This window comes from Pholcus phalangioides, unplaced genomic scaffold, assembly GCF_987345545.1.
Source record: "Pholcus phalangioides strain wild (caught in Gottingen) unplaced genomic scaffold, Ppha-v1.0 ptg000007l_1, whole genome shotgun sequence".
NCBI classification, from domain to species: domain Eukaryota; kingdom Metazoa; phylum Arthropoda; class Arachnida; order Araneae; family Pholcidae; genus Pholcus; species Pholcus phalangioides.
In genome coordinates, this window is record NW_028301600.1 from 53,922,043 (window position 1) to 53,934,895 (window position 12,853).

Consider the following 12,853-nt stretch of genomic DNA (forward strand, 5'->3'; position numbering starts at 1 on the left):
TTATCTTTGCTCCCTTTTCAGATTCTTCATTTTTTGAAACATCATATGGCTGTATCTTATTCAAGAAATTAAAAATACAGTAAGTATGCTAGTACTGCTTTTAACCCTTTAAGCGGCAATGGCGAAATATCTCGCCCCCATAAAAGCAAACACAGAAAACTTTTCCCTATACCCCTGATTTCTAACTGCCGCTTTAAGAATTAATTGTCGTTTTCTTTTCAAGTAAAACCAACATTTAAAACATTTTTTATTGTTTTTTGGATGATTCGAGTTTTTCGACCGATGGCGGCCTTGGTCCATCCAACTCGAATTATCGAGACTCTATACAGGAAAATAGAAAAACAACCAGCTAGCAAAAAAACTAGATGGTATTTTTACCAACTAAATGGCTTGAAAAAAGACCACATCTAGTTGGAAAATAACTAAGTTGGCAACACTGTCTCAGACGTACCCCGAAAAGTAAATGCAAAGGTAAACTAAAGGAGAGCCACACTAAGAATTCTCAAGGGTCGGGTATGAATATTTTTCTTTTCTTTCGAGACTTTCTAAGGTTCTTTTGAGCCATTTTTTTCTGAAAGCTTCCCCAAGTAGAAAAGGTAAAGAAATGTTTCGCGCACCTGCGAATAGCGTAGTCTCTTTTATTAGAATTATTATGTCTGGATTCTCCGCTGTTATTTGCGAGACAGCAAAAAAAAAAACCGGGTTTTGAAAAGAAAAAGATATTTTTCCACCATTCAAGTAAGTAAAGGTAGTGAAATACTTTGTTTTGTTTCTGAAAGATTTATATTTTTACATTTTTGAAAATTTTTTGGTGAAAAAACAAGCTTGATAGTCTTATAGGAAATATTCGAATGATTTTAGGTACGTGCTTACGATCAACACTTTGGAATTTTTAGAAATCGAAGCTGAAAATAAAAATCACAAGGAAGTAAGGAATGTGATACAAATTTTGATGATACAGTGTACTGGTATTTTTTTGCATGGTAATGAGCAGCTGCGTAAGCTGGAAATAGAGGCACTACCGTGATTCATAGAAAAGCTTTTTGTGTTTGACTGCAAATCTTCTTTGAGGAAAAAATAATAATAACATACCGTGATTACACATACTGTGTATAAGTATGCACGCGATGCTATTATCTAGAACATAATATTTATATGCATATATATATATATATATTCAGAATGTAGGAAATGTAATACGTAACAGACAACCCATGAATTTAATTTAAAGAGGCCATCAACCTCGGAACCACCAAAATGGTTAGTTTTCTTGGCAATTTTAAAATCAAAATTTCAAAATCAAAAGAAAAGATCAAAGACGTCATCTGAGTTTTCTAGTTACCATATGGGCAAATAAAAGATATTATACGGAATGGAACGGGTCATCATTGAGAACACCTTAATTCTTTTTCATCGCAAAGAAATTTTTTTCGAAGAAACTCCATGTGTCAGAGTAGGTATGGTAAACACACCAATTTCATCGAGTAGTATCAGCGAAATGATATACATGTATACCTATAGAAAAGATGTAAGAAACAGGTTTTCTTCAGTGTTTTAAGTGCTCCAGAAAAGAAACACAAAAGCAGTGGACCGTAATCAGTGCAGCGTCGTTTTGATTCCTTGTACCAAATAATAATAAAAAATGAAGACAGTGAGTCCAAAGGAAGTCTCAATATAGATTGATAGGCTCATATTTATTCACGTCATCACTACTTGGTAACCAGTCGGTTGGCAAGTTCCGGCCTTTCATACATATTCAGAAAATTAAGTAAAACGAGACAAAAAATTTTTCATCCTTGACTTATTTGGGGGTCATATGCCAGGCAAAGATTTTCATCGGATAACCAAAAAAAAAGAACAAAAAAAAACACACGTTTCAAGTACTTCGACTTGAAAAATTTATCATTTCGATTGAGTAACTGTAAATCGCTCCCCATGATCAGTCAGATAGCTGTTGTTAAAGTAGTAACTGTAAGATATATATAGCACAGGATTCAAATTATCGAGATTTCAACTTTACAGATGCAAAAAAAAAAACAAAAAAATGATCTTTAGCATTTCAATGTACTGGACCACATCAAAAGTCCATGATCAGAAACGGAATACGTCACTGAAATATTGCAGAGAGTGTTATTCCACCGATAAAAGATTTATTTATTTGAATCATAGTGTCGGATCTTTCTTAATAACAATAAATAAAGTTAAACACAAAAAAATCGCCGCTCCAGTTTATCAAGATTGGAAACCCATCAACATAACCCTAGAAAGTTTTTTTTTTCCATTATCATTGTTACTGTTATCAATCGTTGAAATGACCAAAACACACGATTATTTGGAAATTCGGTATCGCTTGTGAGTCAGGAACCAATTAACAGTCGATTGACGTTGATAATTGACGGATGTTCAGCTTATCTAAAAAATTCTAAATTCTCAAGTGGTCGTATATCTATGCGAACAAACTTTTTCTTTCGATACGTAGGAGTAACATTATCACGTTCGATTTCTAGATCTTTAGAGTCTGAGACGTTCTAGTTGAGACTATCTTAATTTAAATCTTTAACGGATAGAAATCGAAAATTCGAAAAGTACTCATAAACTCAATCTGAAAAATATATATACAATCGAATTCCATTATAAGAGACTAGAGAAATCACTTCGTTTTAACGAAATTTCGTTATAAAGGAATTCCGGGTTTTTGCATTTTGTTACTATGTAAACTTATCTGGGGAATTGAAAAAGTTTTCGTTAAAACGAAATTTTCGCTATAACGGTATCCGTTAAAACGGAATTCAACTGTGTATATAATTTCGAGTTATTTTTTTACAAAACGATTCACTGAAATCTTTTTCTAGCGTTTTCTAATAGGCGTATTGAAGTTTATCAGATAAGCTATCCAAAAATTAATAACGTCTCTCTCTCGTTAAGCTCCTACTTTCTAAAGTGTCTTATGAAAAAAATTCCTTTGATTAACATATAAAAAGCAACATTGATCACGTTCAAGAGCATGTTCCTGAAAATTATCTTAGAGCTATTGAATTATAGATAACCGATTGAGATGAGATGAAATACAAAAAGTTCACCGAAAGTATAAGAGAACTTGACTATTCCTCAAGACTTTTTCTGTTTGAATTTTGGACTTCGGTGGAATCCTTAATGCTGAAGATAAAGTACTTGATCAGATGACAGATTTGGCTTTTGAGCCAGCCCGTTTTATTTTATATATAAGGAGCTATTTGTCCAATTTTTCATGCGTAACTCCACCGGAATTAAAATTAAGATTGTATCTTAAGATAATACAGTGAAACTTTGCTATAAGAATAATGGTTTTTGAACTCCCACTTGAAGGGTTCTTATAGGTCAGTGTTTCTTAACCTTTCTAAATCCAAGAACCAGTAAAATGTCTAACATTTTGATGAACCACCAACTTATACAGCATGAGTTTCGCGACCATGTGACCCGTATACTACGGACATTCATGTATTTTGTTTTCGATGTTCCGACTGTTTGATTTTACATAATTGTCCCGTTTTCCAATGAAGCTTATTTAAATTCTAAAATCATATAAAATCATAAACGATGATCATTTTCATAACTTATGAATTATATAAGGATTAGTGTGGCTATATATAAATATAAATAATCATCTAACATATCTGTAACGTTCTCTGTTAGTTTTTGTGAACCGCATTTCAATTCACTGATTTTCCAATAGCCCTGTATTCCCGCTCATTGTTAATTTTTCAAACTGTGTAACTTATCCAATCCAATTTATCGCCATGTTTTCGTGACAATTGGCGATGTGATTGGTGTTTTGTCGTAAGATTCCAAATTTCTAGTATTTTTGCATTTTGAAAATATAGTCACCTAGTCATGTGAACTTTAGCAGTTATTAACGAATTTGAAAAAAATTGAATTTTTTTACCTACAATATGCGAATCCCGTATTTAAGATTGAAATTTTTTGTGTATTTGTCGATGAAATATATATACCTTAAGTTATATATGAAAGTGTAGCTTTCTATTTGAACCTGCAATCATATTATTAATAGGCAAATCAATTGCAACAACTGGATAGTTGTTTTACATACACACAATAAATAGTTTTACATCCAATAAGAATTAACTTATCAAGTCTGCCGGCAGATCTCCCCCCCCCCCATTGTTTCGGACCATAGGCCGAGATTGCACTATAAAAATTCGATAAAAGTCCTTTTATAAAACTTAGGGAAAACAACCAATAATCGTATCAATTACATTCGCTCCAATGTAACCAATGCGCTTATTGGGGGCATTTTTCAAGTTTTATAAAAGAACCTTTATCAAACTTTTATAGTGTAATCCCGGCCTTAGATTGAGAAACGCTATTATAGGTCATGCACTTGAAGCGAAAATCTTTTTCCATTTTTTTTATATAATGTTACATTGCAGAAACGAGAATAAATTTGAGAAGGTTATTGTACATTTGAAGAAAAAGTCGATTAAATTTCTGATTGCGTTTCGTACAGTAAGAGCTGTTATAAATGGATGTTTCTCGGTACGCACATAGATAACTTGAAATTATCATTCGTTTTTAAGGGTTCCGTTATAAATGTTTTCCAACGTTGAAGCTTATTAAAAGGACTTTCACCTGAAGAGGGGCGTATGGATATACAAACAGAAAACAAAACCGGTTTCTAGTCCTCACCATAAAAAATAAATGCTGAAAAGAAAACAAAAAGTATATATACCAAGCTTTGCGATCACATTTTAATTTATCACAGATTATTCACCGTGCAAGTTCGTTCCATGTACTAAAAAATGCATTGCTTTTTTAATATTAAAACAAGGATGGATAACAATCAGAGAAGAATAAAGTGCTCTTCATCTTTATAAAAAAAAATAATATATTTTAGTGAAAGGCGTTCTTACTTCAAGCTAGTCATAAAAAATAATTAAGAAGCATCTTAATATGAAATGAAATTCTGGAAATTGTTAAAATATTCATTAAAATTATAATTACATTGGAGTTGTAGGACTTGAACGGAAAATAAGGACGAAACTCTCACGTTTCTGGTTAAGATATCCGACTACATTTAAAACGTCATTTTGCAAGAAAATATAGATTTTTATTTTTTATGAAGGCCCATTTCTTTTGATTCCGAAACAGGCATTGTTTTGTTTATATGACACTTAGGCCGGTATTACACTATAAAAGTTTTGTAAAAGCTATTTGATAAAATTTGAAAAATTCAACCAATAAAATCACCGGTTGCATTTGCTCGAATGTAACCGATGCGCTCATTTGTTAAATTTTTCAAGTTTTATAAAATAACTTTTATCAAATTTATAGTGTAATCCCGGCCTTAGAACCGAAGTTACAACCATGTTATTGTTGCATTTTTACATACAAGAAATCCGTGAATAAAAGTTTAAAATGCGATTCACGAAGAATGCCATTTTTGACATTTTACTTGAGTTTGAAACATGATTTCTACAAATCTATTGATTGTATCGTTACAAAATTTTACCGATACTTTGCAATATATAATTTTTGAGTTTATGAATCAAAGTCTAAGGTCTGTCACATGCATTTGTCTATAATTACAGTGCTTTACACACTATATGTTATGTGAAATTTCAAAAAATTTATACGTGCGTCAACACATTTGGGTGTAACTTATGAGCGTACCGTACGATCCTTTAAATTTTCGTTCATAACCTGCACCATCACTGTCTAAATATACTGCGAATGTAACCAAGATTTCGTCGATAGAATTTTTGCAATCGCGTTTCAAATATTACATGAATTTATCTTAAAATTTGACATAAAATGCTTTTCATAGAAAATGGCATAGGTAGTGCAAAATATACCAAATTTTCATCATTTTGAGATACTTTCTATCAAAAAATTTTATTTAAGTTCTCACTCTAGTACCATTTAATAGAAAAAGTTACGAGAAAGGAAGCCGGATAACTTAAAATATTCATTAAAATTTCAATTACATAGACGTTGTAGGAGTTGCAGGAAATAAAGACGAAACTCTCACGTTTCTGGTTAACAGTGCCATTTAATAATGCCAATAATAATGATTAATCGATTATCATTATTATTGTAGTTGTTATTTTTGAAAAAGAATGAGAAGAGAACGCGTCGCATTTGTGACCATCGACGCGTGTTACTACATGCGTTCGCTTCCCACCTGCGCCGTTTCAAAGAAGACGTTTGCTGATGCAAGCGGCAGCTGTCTTTACAACATAATGATAAATATACAGGTATACAATAAAAATTACCCTCATCGGCTTTAGGATTTAGATCTCTAAATGAAAATTCTTGTTGAAGTACATTATTTTCGATCCAAAAAGACAAAAAAAGTCAAACTCGGTTATAACGACGAAGATTCAGCGAAATTTTGTCGTTATAAACCGAGGTTGACGTTTTTAAGACACAAATTTGGTGAAAAATACAATCAGATACTATTAAAGCAACCAAATACTGTGCATGAAGTTTTTATTTCTCTATGGTTAGGGTTACCATATTTGATCGAGGAAAATACAGAAACTGGGTTTATTAATACGGGACATCGTGATTCTCACCAAACATGTTGCTAAGTATCGGTGAAAGGGCCAAATATTACTTATAAATAATCCTTGGCGAGTAATACAGTGCTACAGCAAGTCTGCAAAAATGTTTTTCATGGAAAAAAATGAGCTTGGCAAATATGTGAGACATAAATATATATATATATATTAAGTCATATTCACATCACAAATATTATGCAACTTACTTTCACTCCTGATTCTGGTAAAGCTTAGACATTAAAGCGAGCTTCGTGGAAAAAACGCGACATTTTTGTAATAAAAAGTTAGGAAGGGAAAAATATATAGGAATGTGTGTGTGTGTTTTGTATAGTGATCATGTCAATAAGCAAGTTGGACCATCAAAAAGACGTGTAATAATTTTTTTTTCAACGTTAAAGTAGAACAACAGGCGAATATTCCCTGGATATGATAGCCCTAATCTTGGAAATTTATTGGGGGAAACGCCATTTTTTAAACCAGAAATAAAACTGACGAAAAATTTGTCATTATATCAGAGGTGGTTGCTTTTCATTAACGTTGTAAGCAAAGTTCATTAACACTATTCTCTATGGGAATCAGTCTGGACGCCAATTAGTGACGTTATAGCGGAGGTATCGTTGTAACCGAGTTTAACTGTATTCCAAGGAATTCGTGGAAAAAAAATTATTCTGGTAAATACCAAAGTATACAAGCTGGTGAGAAACTATTTGCAAAACAAAAATTACTGCATTGAAATATATTTAAACTTACATTTTTATTCCAAAATACAGTTGAACGTCTATCGGAAGTGGGGGGGGGGGGGGTTGCTCACCACTCCTCAGAAAATCGGACGTTCAGAAAGGTGGCTTCTTGTAGTTCAAGGGTTCATAACCTTTTTCGGCCGCGACCAAAAATAAACAAGATTAGCTTTGCGACCCATGGGACTGTTTGTTCTTCGAAATTAGTAAAATCAGTGACGCAATAAGTGCATTTATAACAGGACTGCAAGTGGATTCGTATGACTCATTTAGGGAGACCCAGCGAATCGAGATTGGGTCATGAGTCATGACCCATAGCTCAAGAATTCCTTGCTGTAAGTGGATTTTAATGAGCCATCTCGCAAGCCCTTGATAATCAAGTTTCGGTCGTGACCATAGCTCAAAAACCTTTGGCTTTAAGTAAATTTGTACGACCGTTCTCGGAAACCCCCTGCGAATCAGAACGCACGGGACCCATAGCTCAAGATCCCCTGGCGGTTAATGGACTAGTACGACTCATCTAGGAAGCCCCTGTGAATCAAGTTTGGGTCATGACCAAGAATCACGCTCAAGAATCCATGGCTGTGAGTGGATTTTAGCGAGACATATCACAAGGCCTTGCGAATCAAGTTTGGATCGTGAGCCATACCTCATAAACCCTCGACTGCAAACAGATTCGTACGACCCTTCTCGAAGGACCTCTGCGAATCAGGAGGGGCGGGACCCATAGCTCAAGATTCCTCGGCTGTTAGTGGATGTGAACGATCCATCTCGGAAGCTCCTGCGACCCAATTTTGGATCGCGACCCATAGGTCAAGAACCCCTGTTGTAGTTAGTCAATGAAAAATGATCACGTTTCCGACTATAATTGTACAGAAATAAAATAATTTCCATATTTGTATGCGATATATGATGTCCTCGTAGCGTTGAAGAAATAATGAAATGCCTATTGGTGTAAAAATGTATTTAGAAATCTGAAATTATTTTTCTAAATCTGACGGAGCTTTGATCTGATCACTGATTTTTTTTTTTGAATAAATTTTAAAACTCACAGTCGTTTATTCATTGAAAAATGTATAATCTTTGCCGTTAAAAAATTATAAGTTCATCTTACTCCTGTTGGTGGTCTTATTTTTTGCAATTGTTTCAGTTTATGACAAATCGACGGCCTAGTTCAAAAATGCAAAAATTCAGAATTCTATGGTTTGATTATATATCTGCATTTCAAAGATGTACTTTGAATGGAAATGAATGGGAATCACACTGCTCAGATTTAATTGAAGTAGGGAGCAAGTAAGCAGAGTTGGGAGCTTTTGCTTTTTTGCTGCATGTAGAGTCGCATTTCACTGTTCTCATGGCGTGCATAACTCAAAAAATACAATTTTCTTAGTTGTTTCTTTTTGAACTGGGCCGTCGAAATTATCATATTCAGGTAATTTAGCGGTTAAGCTGCCTTTATTTGATAGCTGGGTCGCTTAAACTCCCTGATACAATTCTTGGGCTATTTCTGGGTACATTACTTTGACACATACTGGAAAAACTCACAATAGTTTTTATTTGACACTGTTTCCTGCATATTTTATCTATTGAATGCCATCAAGTACATTGATGGATTTCACATTTCAATCGCCACATCTGCTCTTAACCCTTGAATGCATGATTTGATTTTTCCCGAGCGGATAATTTTTTCATAGTTGCTGACTTGTATAGAAAGCCTGAAAAATCATTTGTCCCTTTAAGTAGCAATTAGAGATCATTAAAGTCCCCTTCAAAATGCCATATCTTTTTTAATGAAGTAGGCATACTTCCGATTTTCAGTAGGTGCAAACGAATGGGTATAGGGAAAATATTTCCATTGATAAATCATTTTTACAAAATATCTGGGCTTGTCAATGCTAAAATAAGAGGCTTTTATAGAGGTGAGATATCTCGTCATTGCCACTTAAAGGGTTAAGTTTACTTAACCCTATAAGGGTTACAAACCATAACTTAAAGGGTTAAAATCTATCTCGAATTGTACTGTTTTCATAGGGCCGTATAGAGCCTCAAAAATTGCCCGTAAAATAAATGTACAGAAGTAATATCACATTCCAAATATAAAACTACTTTCTTTGTAATTGAAACTATAATAAGAAAAAAATTCAGGTTTGAAATTTCAAGGCAAAAAAAAGAAATGCGAATAAAACACTTTAAAAAATTAGCGAAATCACACAGCATTGTTAATTGGGACATTCACTAGACAATTCAAAATATAAAATGGAAATAAAATTACCTCAGCTTATGTGCAAAGGCGATTCTGAATTTTTAGGTTCAAACTGGCTGCAGTAATGAAAGTTCAAAGGACCTTTTGCATATATGCAAAACAATGCATTTGAAGAAATGCACTATATGAACTATATAATGAGCGAATCCAATTACCATTTATATTTGAGAAAAAAGCTACAAATACATGTATGGGTAACTGTTTACTGGGCAAATGTGAGCACAAACTAAAGAAAAGAATTGGAAGCTGTTCTGGAAGATGTTTGGCGGTCAACATGTGGCTTTTTAATGGAAGGAAAATTAACGCTTAGTCTGCGAGATAAACATTACAGACTAAAATTGTCTCCAAGAGAGATGACCACTAAATAAACACAGTTCACCGGAGATGTTTCACTGTATTTCAATAGTTTATCGAACACAAATCTCTTTTCTGTAAGTTCCTGTAAAACACGCTTTCCACTTAAACTTGAGTCCGTTGACGCTGCTCAACTAATTTACCGTCGTCGCTTGAATTGAAGTGTTGTGGAATTTTTTTTTTTATTTAAACTGAATAAAAACGAGATAAAGCAGTGAAGAAAATCCAGGAAGAGTTTAGTCTGATCTGTGTGTATATTTTCAACAATTAAGTCTTTCTTCTTTGAGAGCGGATAATCGTAACATCTATTTTCGGATCAACCGAAGTGCGAATAGACAAAACACATTTTGTTTTGAAGATGAGCTTAGTTTTTTAAAGTAGCGATGTCCGGAAGAATGTCTGGTTCAGGTGAATAGCTAATTATAAAGAATTCGGCTCTTGTATAAATTAACAATGCAGGAGATTTTAAATGAAGTGTTAGAAGAACATGATGGCATTCTTCTTGTTCTGATAGAGATTTTATATTCTCTATCAGAACTAATAATAAAGTTTCCTCGCAATTTTTCCACCATGTATAAAAACCGATAGTTTTTTAAATTCTAATTTAGAACAAAGCGAAATTTTTATTTCCCTATACACATTTTTTAATAATATACTATATGATTTATTTCGTTTATGGAAAAATAATTACGTTACTTAATTACGAAAAAATAATTAAGAGGCTGTATTTTTGTATGCCCATATATAGCTTGTAAACCTACATGGAAGTACAGTAAAACTCTTTTTAACGGACACCCCTCAGATGCGGTCACCCTTCTTTTACGGCCAAATAACAATTTCCCCTTATACAATAAAAGTATGCATTTTAAACCCCTGATTAACGGTCACCCCTCTTTTACGGATGAATTTTTTTGTCCCACCGGTGTCCGCAAAAGTGAGGTTTTGCTGTACATTAATTATGAAGTTATATTAGAAAGTTAAGTCAAAAATTTATTTTTTCTGTTAACTATCACGTACTCCTAATATTAAGATTAAATTCGTTCTAAAATATAAGGCCTGGAATACACATGCTAACACAAACATTTTCTCAAATGTCACCAATAAGCTCATTGATTGCAATGTGCTTGAAATTGGCATGCCCTCGTCCTACTTAGCAGCACGTGTATTCCAAGCGTATCACAACTACATGTAATTATTTTACATTACTAAATGTAATAATATTTCTGTGCAGTTAGTGCTTCGAGCTCATTATCATCATTATTACATTATTATTAGCCGTAATCATGAATAATAATTACACAGTAATTATAAACATGTATAAGGCATCACAAATTTTCGTGCGTCATAGAAAGTAATATTTTTACCAATCAAAAAAATGATTCGTTTGTGAATGTTAATTTTCACGTGAAGAATACTTTTCTCCAAAAAAATTACTTTATAGATAATTATGTATTTATTAAGCAAATAATGTAATCTTTTATGTTTTCCCAAGAGATCTCTGCGGGAACTGTTCATGGAATTTATTAACTATGAATATTATGAAAAATTCCTTCTACTTTTAATTTCATTATGTTTATTCAATTTGGTCAAAGTGATACATATACCCATAGATATGTGAGAAAATAGAAATTTTTTACTTACATATGCAAAGAAAAGCCAACAACCTCACAGATGTGTCAGGTGGATCACAGTCAGTGAAGATGGGCCTGAGCACGTAGAAAGAGAACGTCAGAGCAACTACAGCCTGAGAGCAAGGCCGGACAATGATGCATTCCACCCAGAGCCTAAGAAATGCGACAAACGGACCAAACGATTCCATGATATACGCATAATCAGCACCTGTTTTAGTGATCATGCAACCAAGCTCAGCGTAACAATAGGCACCGATCATGGAAAAAACGCCCGACGTAATCCATACAACAATCGACAGTCCGACGCTTCCAGTATTTTCCAGCACTCCTTTCGGACTTACAAAGATACCAGAACCGATGATACTGCCAACAATAACCGTAATACCATTCAGCAGACCCATCTTCGGTTTAAGACATATAGTATCGTCGTCCTTCTTCCGAGCCGGTACATCATTGTCATTTCTCGGTATTGTTGCGTCATCCTTCGGTACCACTCTGTATTTAGATTTCTCCGTTTCTCCTACGGCAGGCATCTTCAAAATATTTCTCGAGAGAGAGAGATATCAATTTCTTTTTCGAAGGCGAGACAATTTCTCTCAATTCTTATATATTATAGTTTGGAAAAGAAGCCAAAAAAAATCAGAAATGCCGGTTCGTTTTTTCTTTTAACTTTTACGAATCTCTCGAGTTAAAAGAGCACGTTTTTCTTCGGGACTGTTCGAGATGAGGATGGTGCTTGTTTTCTACGAAGCAGCCGAGACACTCGCGTAAAGAAGAGAGAGAGACTGTGAGAGCCGGCGCTTTCGGGAGTTGGAAAAGCGCACGCGCTGTTTCGGCGAGGGTCTTTATTGGTAGTGCGTACAATATACCAAAAAAACCGGATGCCACGTCAGGTTTTCGATTTGGTCTCTCGAAGCGGCAGCTGCTGCTCCACTTCCTTGCTTCTTCTCCCTTCTTGCGACAAAAAAACATTCTTCTCTACATTCAATTATTTCATTCTTCTTTTCGATTTTTCGAATGGCGCGAAAACACGAAAAATGCAAAAGCGAAAATTTTTTTTAAAAAAAACAGAAATATAAATCGCAGTGGTACATTTATAGAACTTTGTTAATTGGAATTTTGGAAAATTCGAACTTACGAACTCCCCTTGACTTTTCTATCTAATTTCATGTTGAAATTTCTTATTTAATTCGAACTTTATTCGATATCTTTGGATAAGTTGGCGGGAAAAAAATCATGATTTTTTTTTGTATGAGACAATTTAGTTTGGAAAGTTTTTTCTCGATCGATCAAATAAATTTAAGACTAATA

General features: G+C 33.8%; 1 protein-coding gene across 1 annotated transcript in view; it reads right to left on the reverse strand.

Annotated features, from left to right (window-relative positions):
* Positions 1-12,522, reverse strand: part of LOC149085494 (Y+L amino acid transporter 2-like) — a 54,971-nt gene extending 42,449 nt beyond the window's left edge. The window contains exon 1 of the mRNA XM_089233525.1: positions 11,553-12,522. Within this exon, the coding sequence (XP_089089651.1) occupies positions 11,553-12,075 (523 nt within the window). The 5' untranslated portion in view covers positions 12,076-12,522. The remainder of the gene's footprint in view (positions 1-11,552) is intronic.
* Positions 12,523-12,853: the final 331 nt, after the last annotated feature.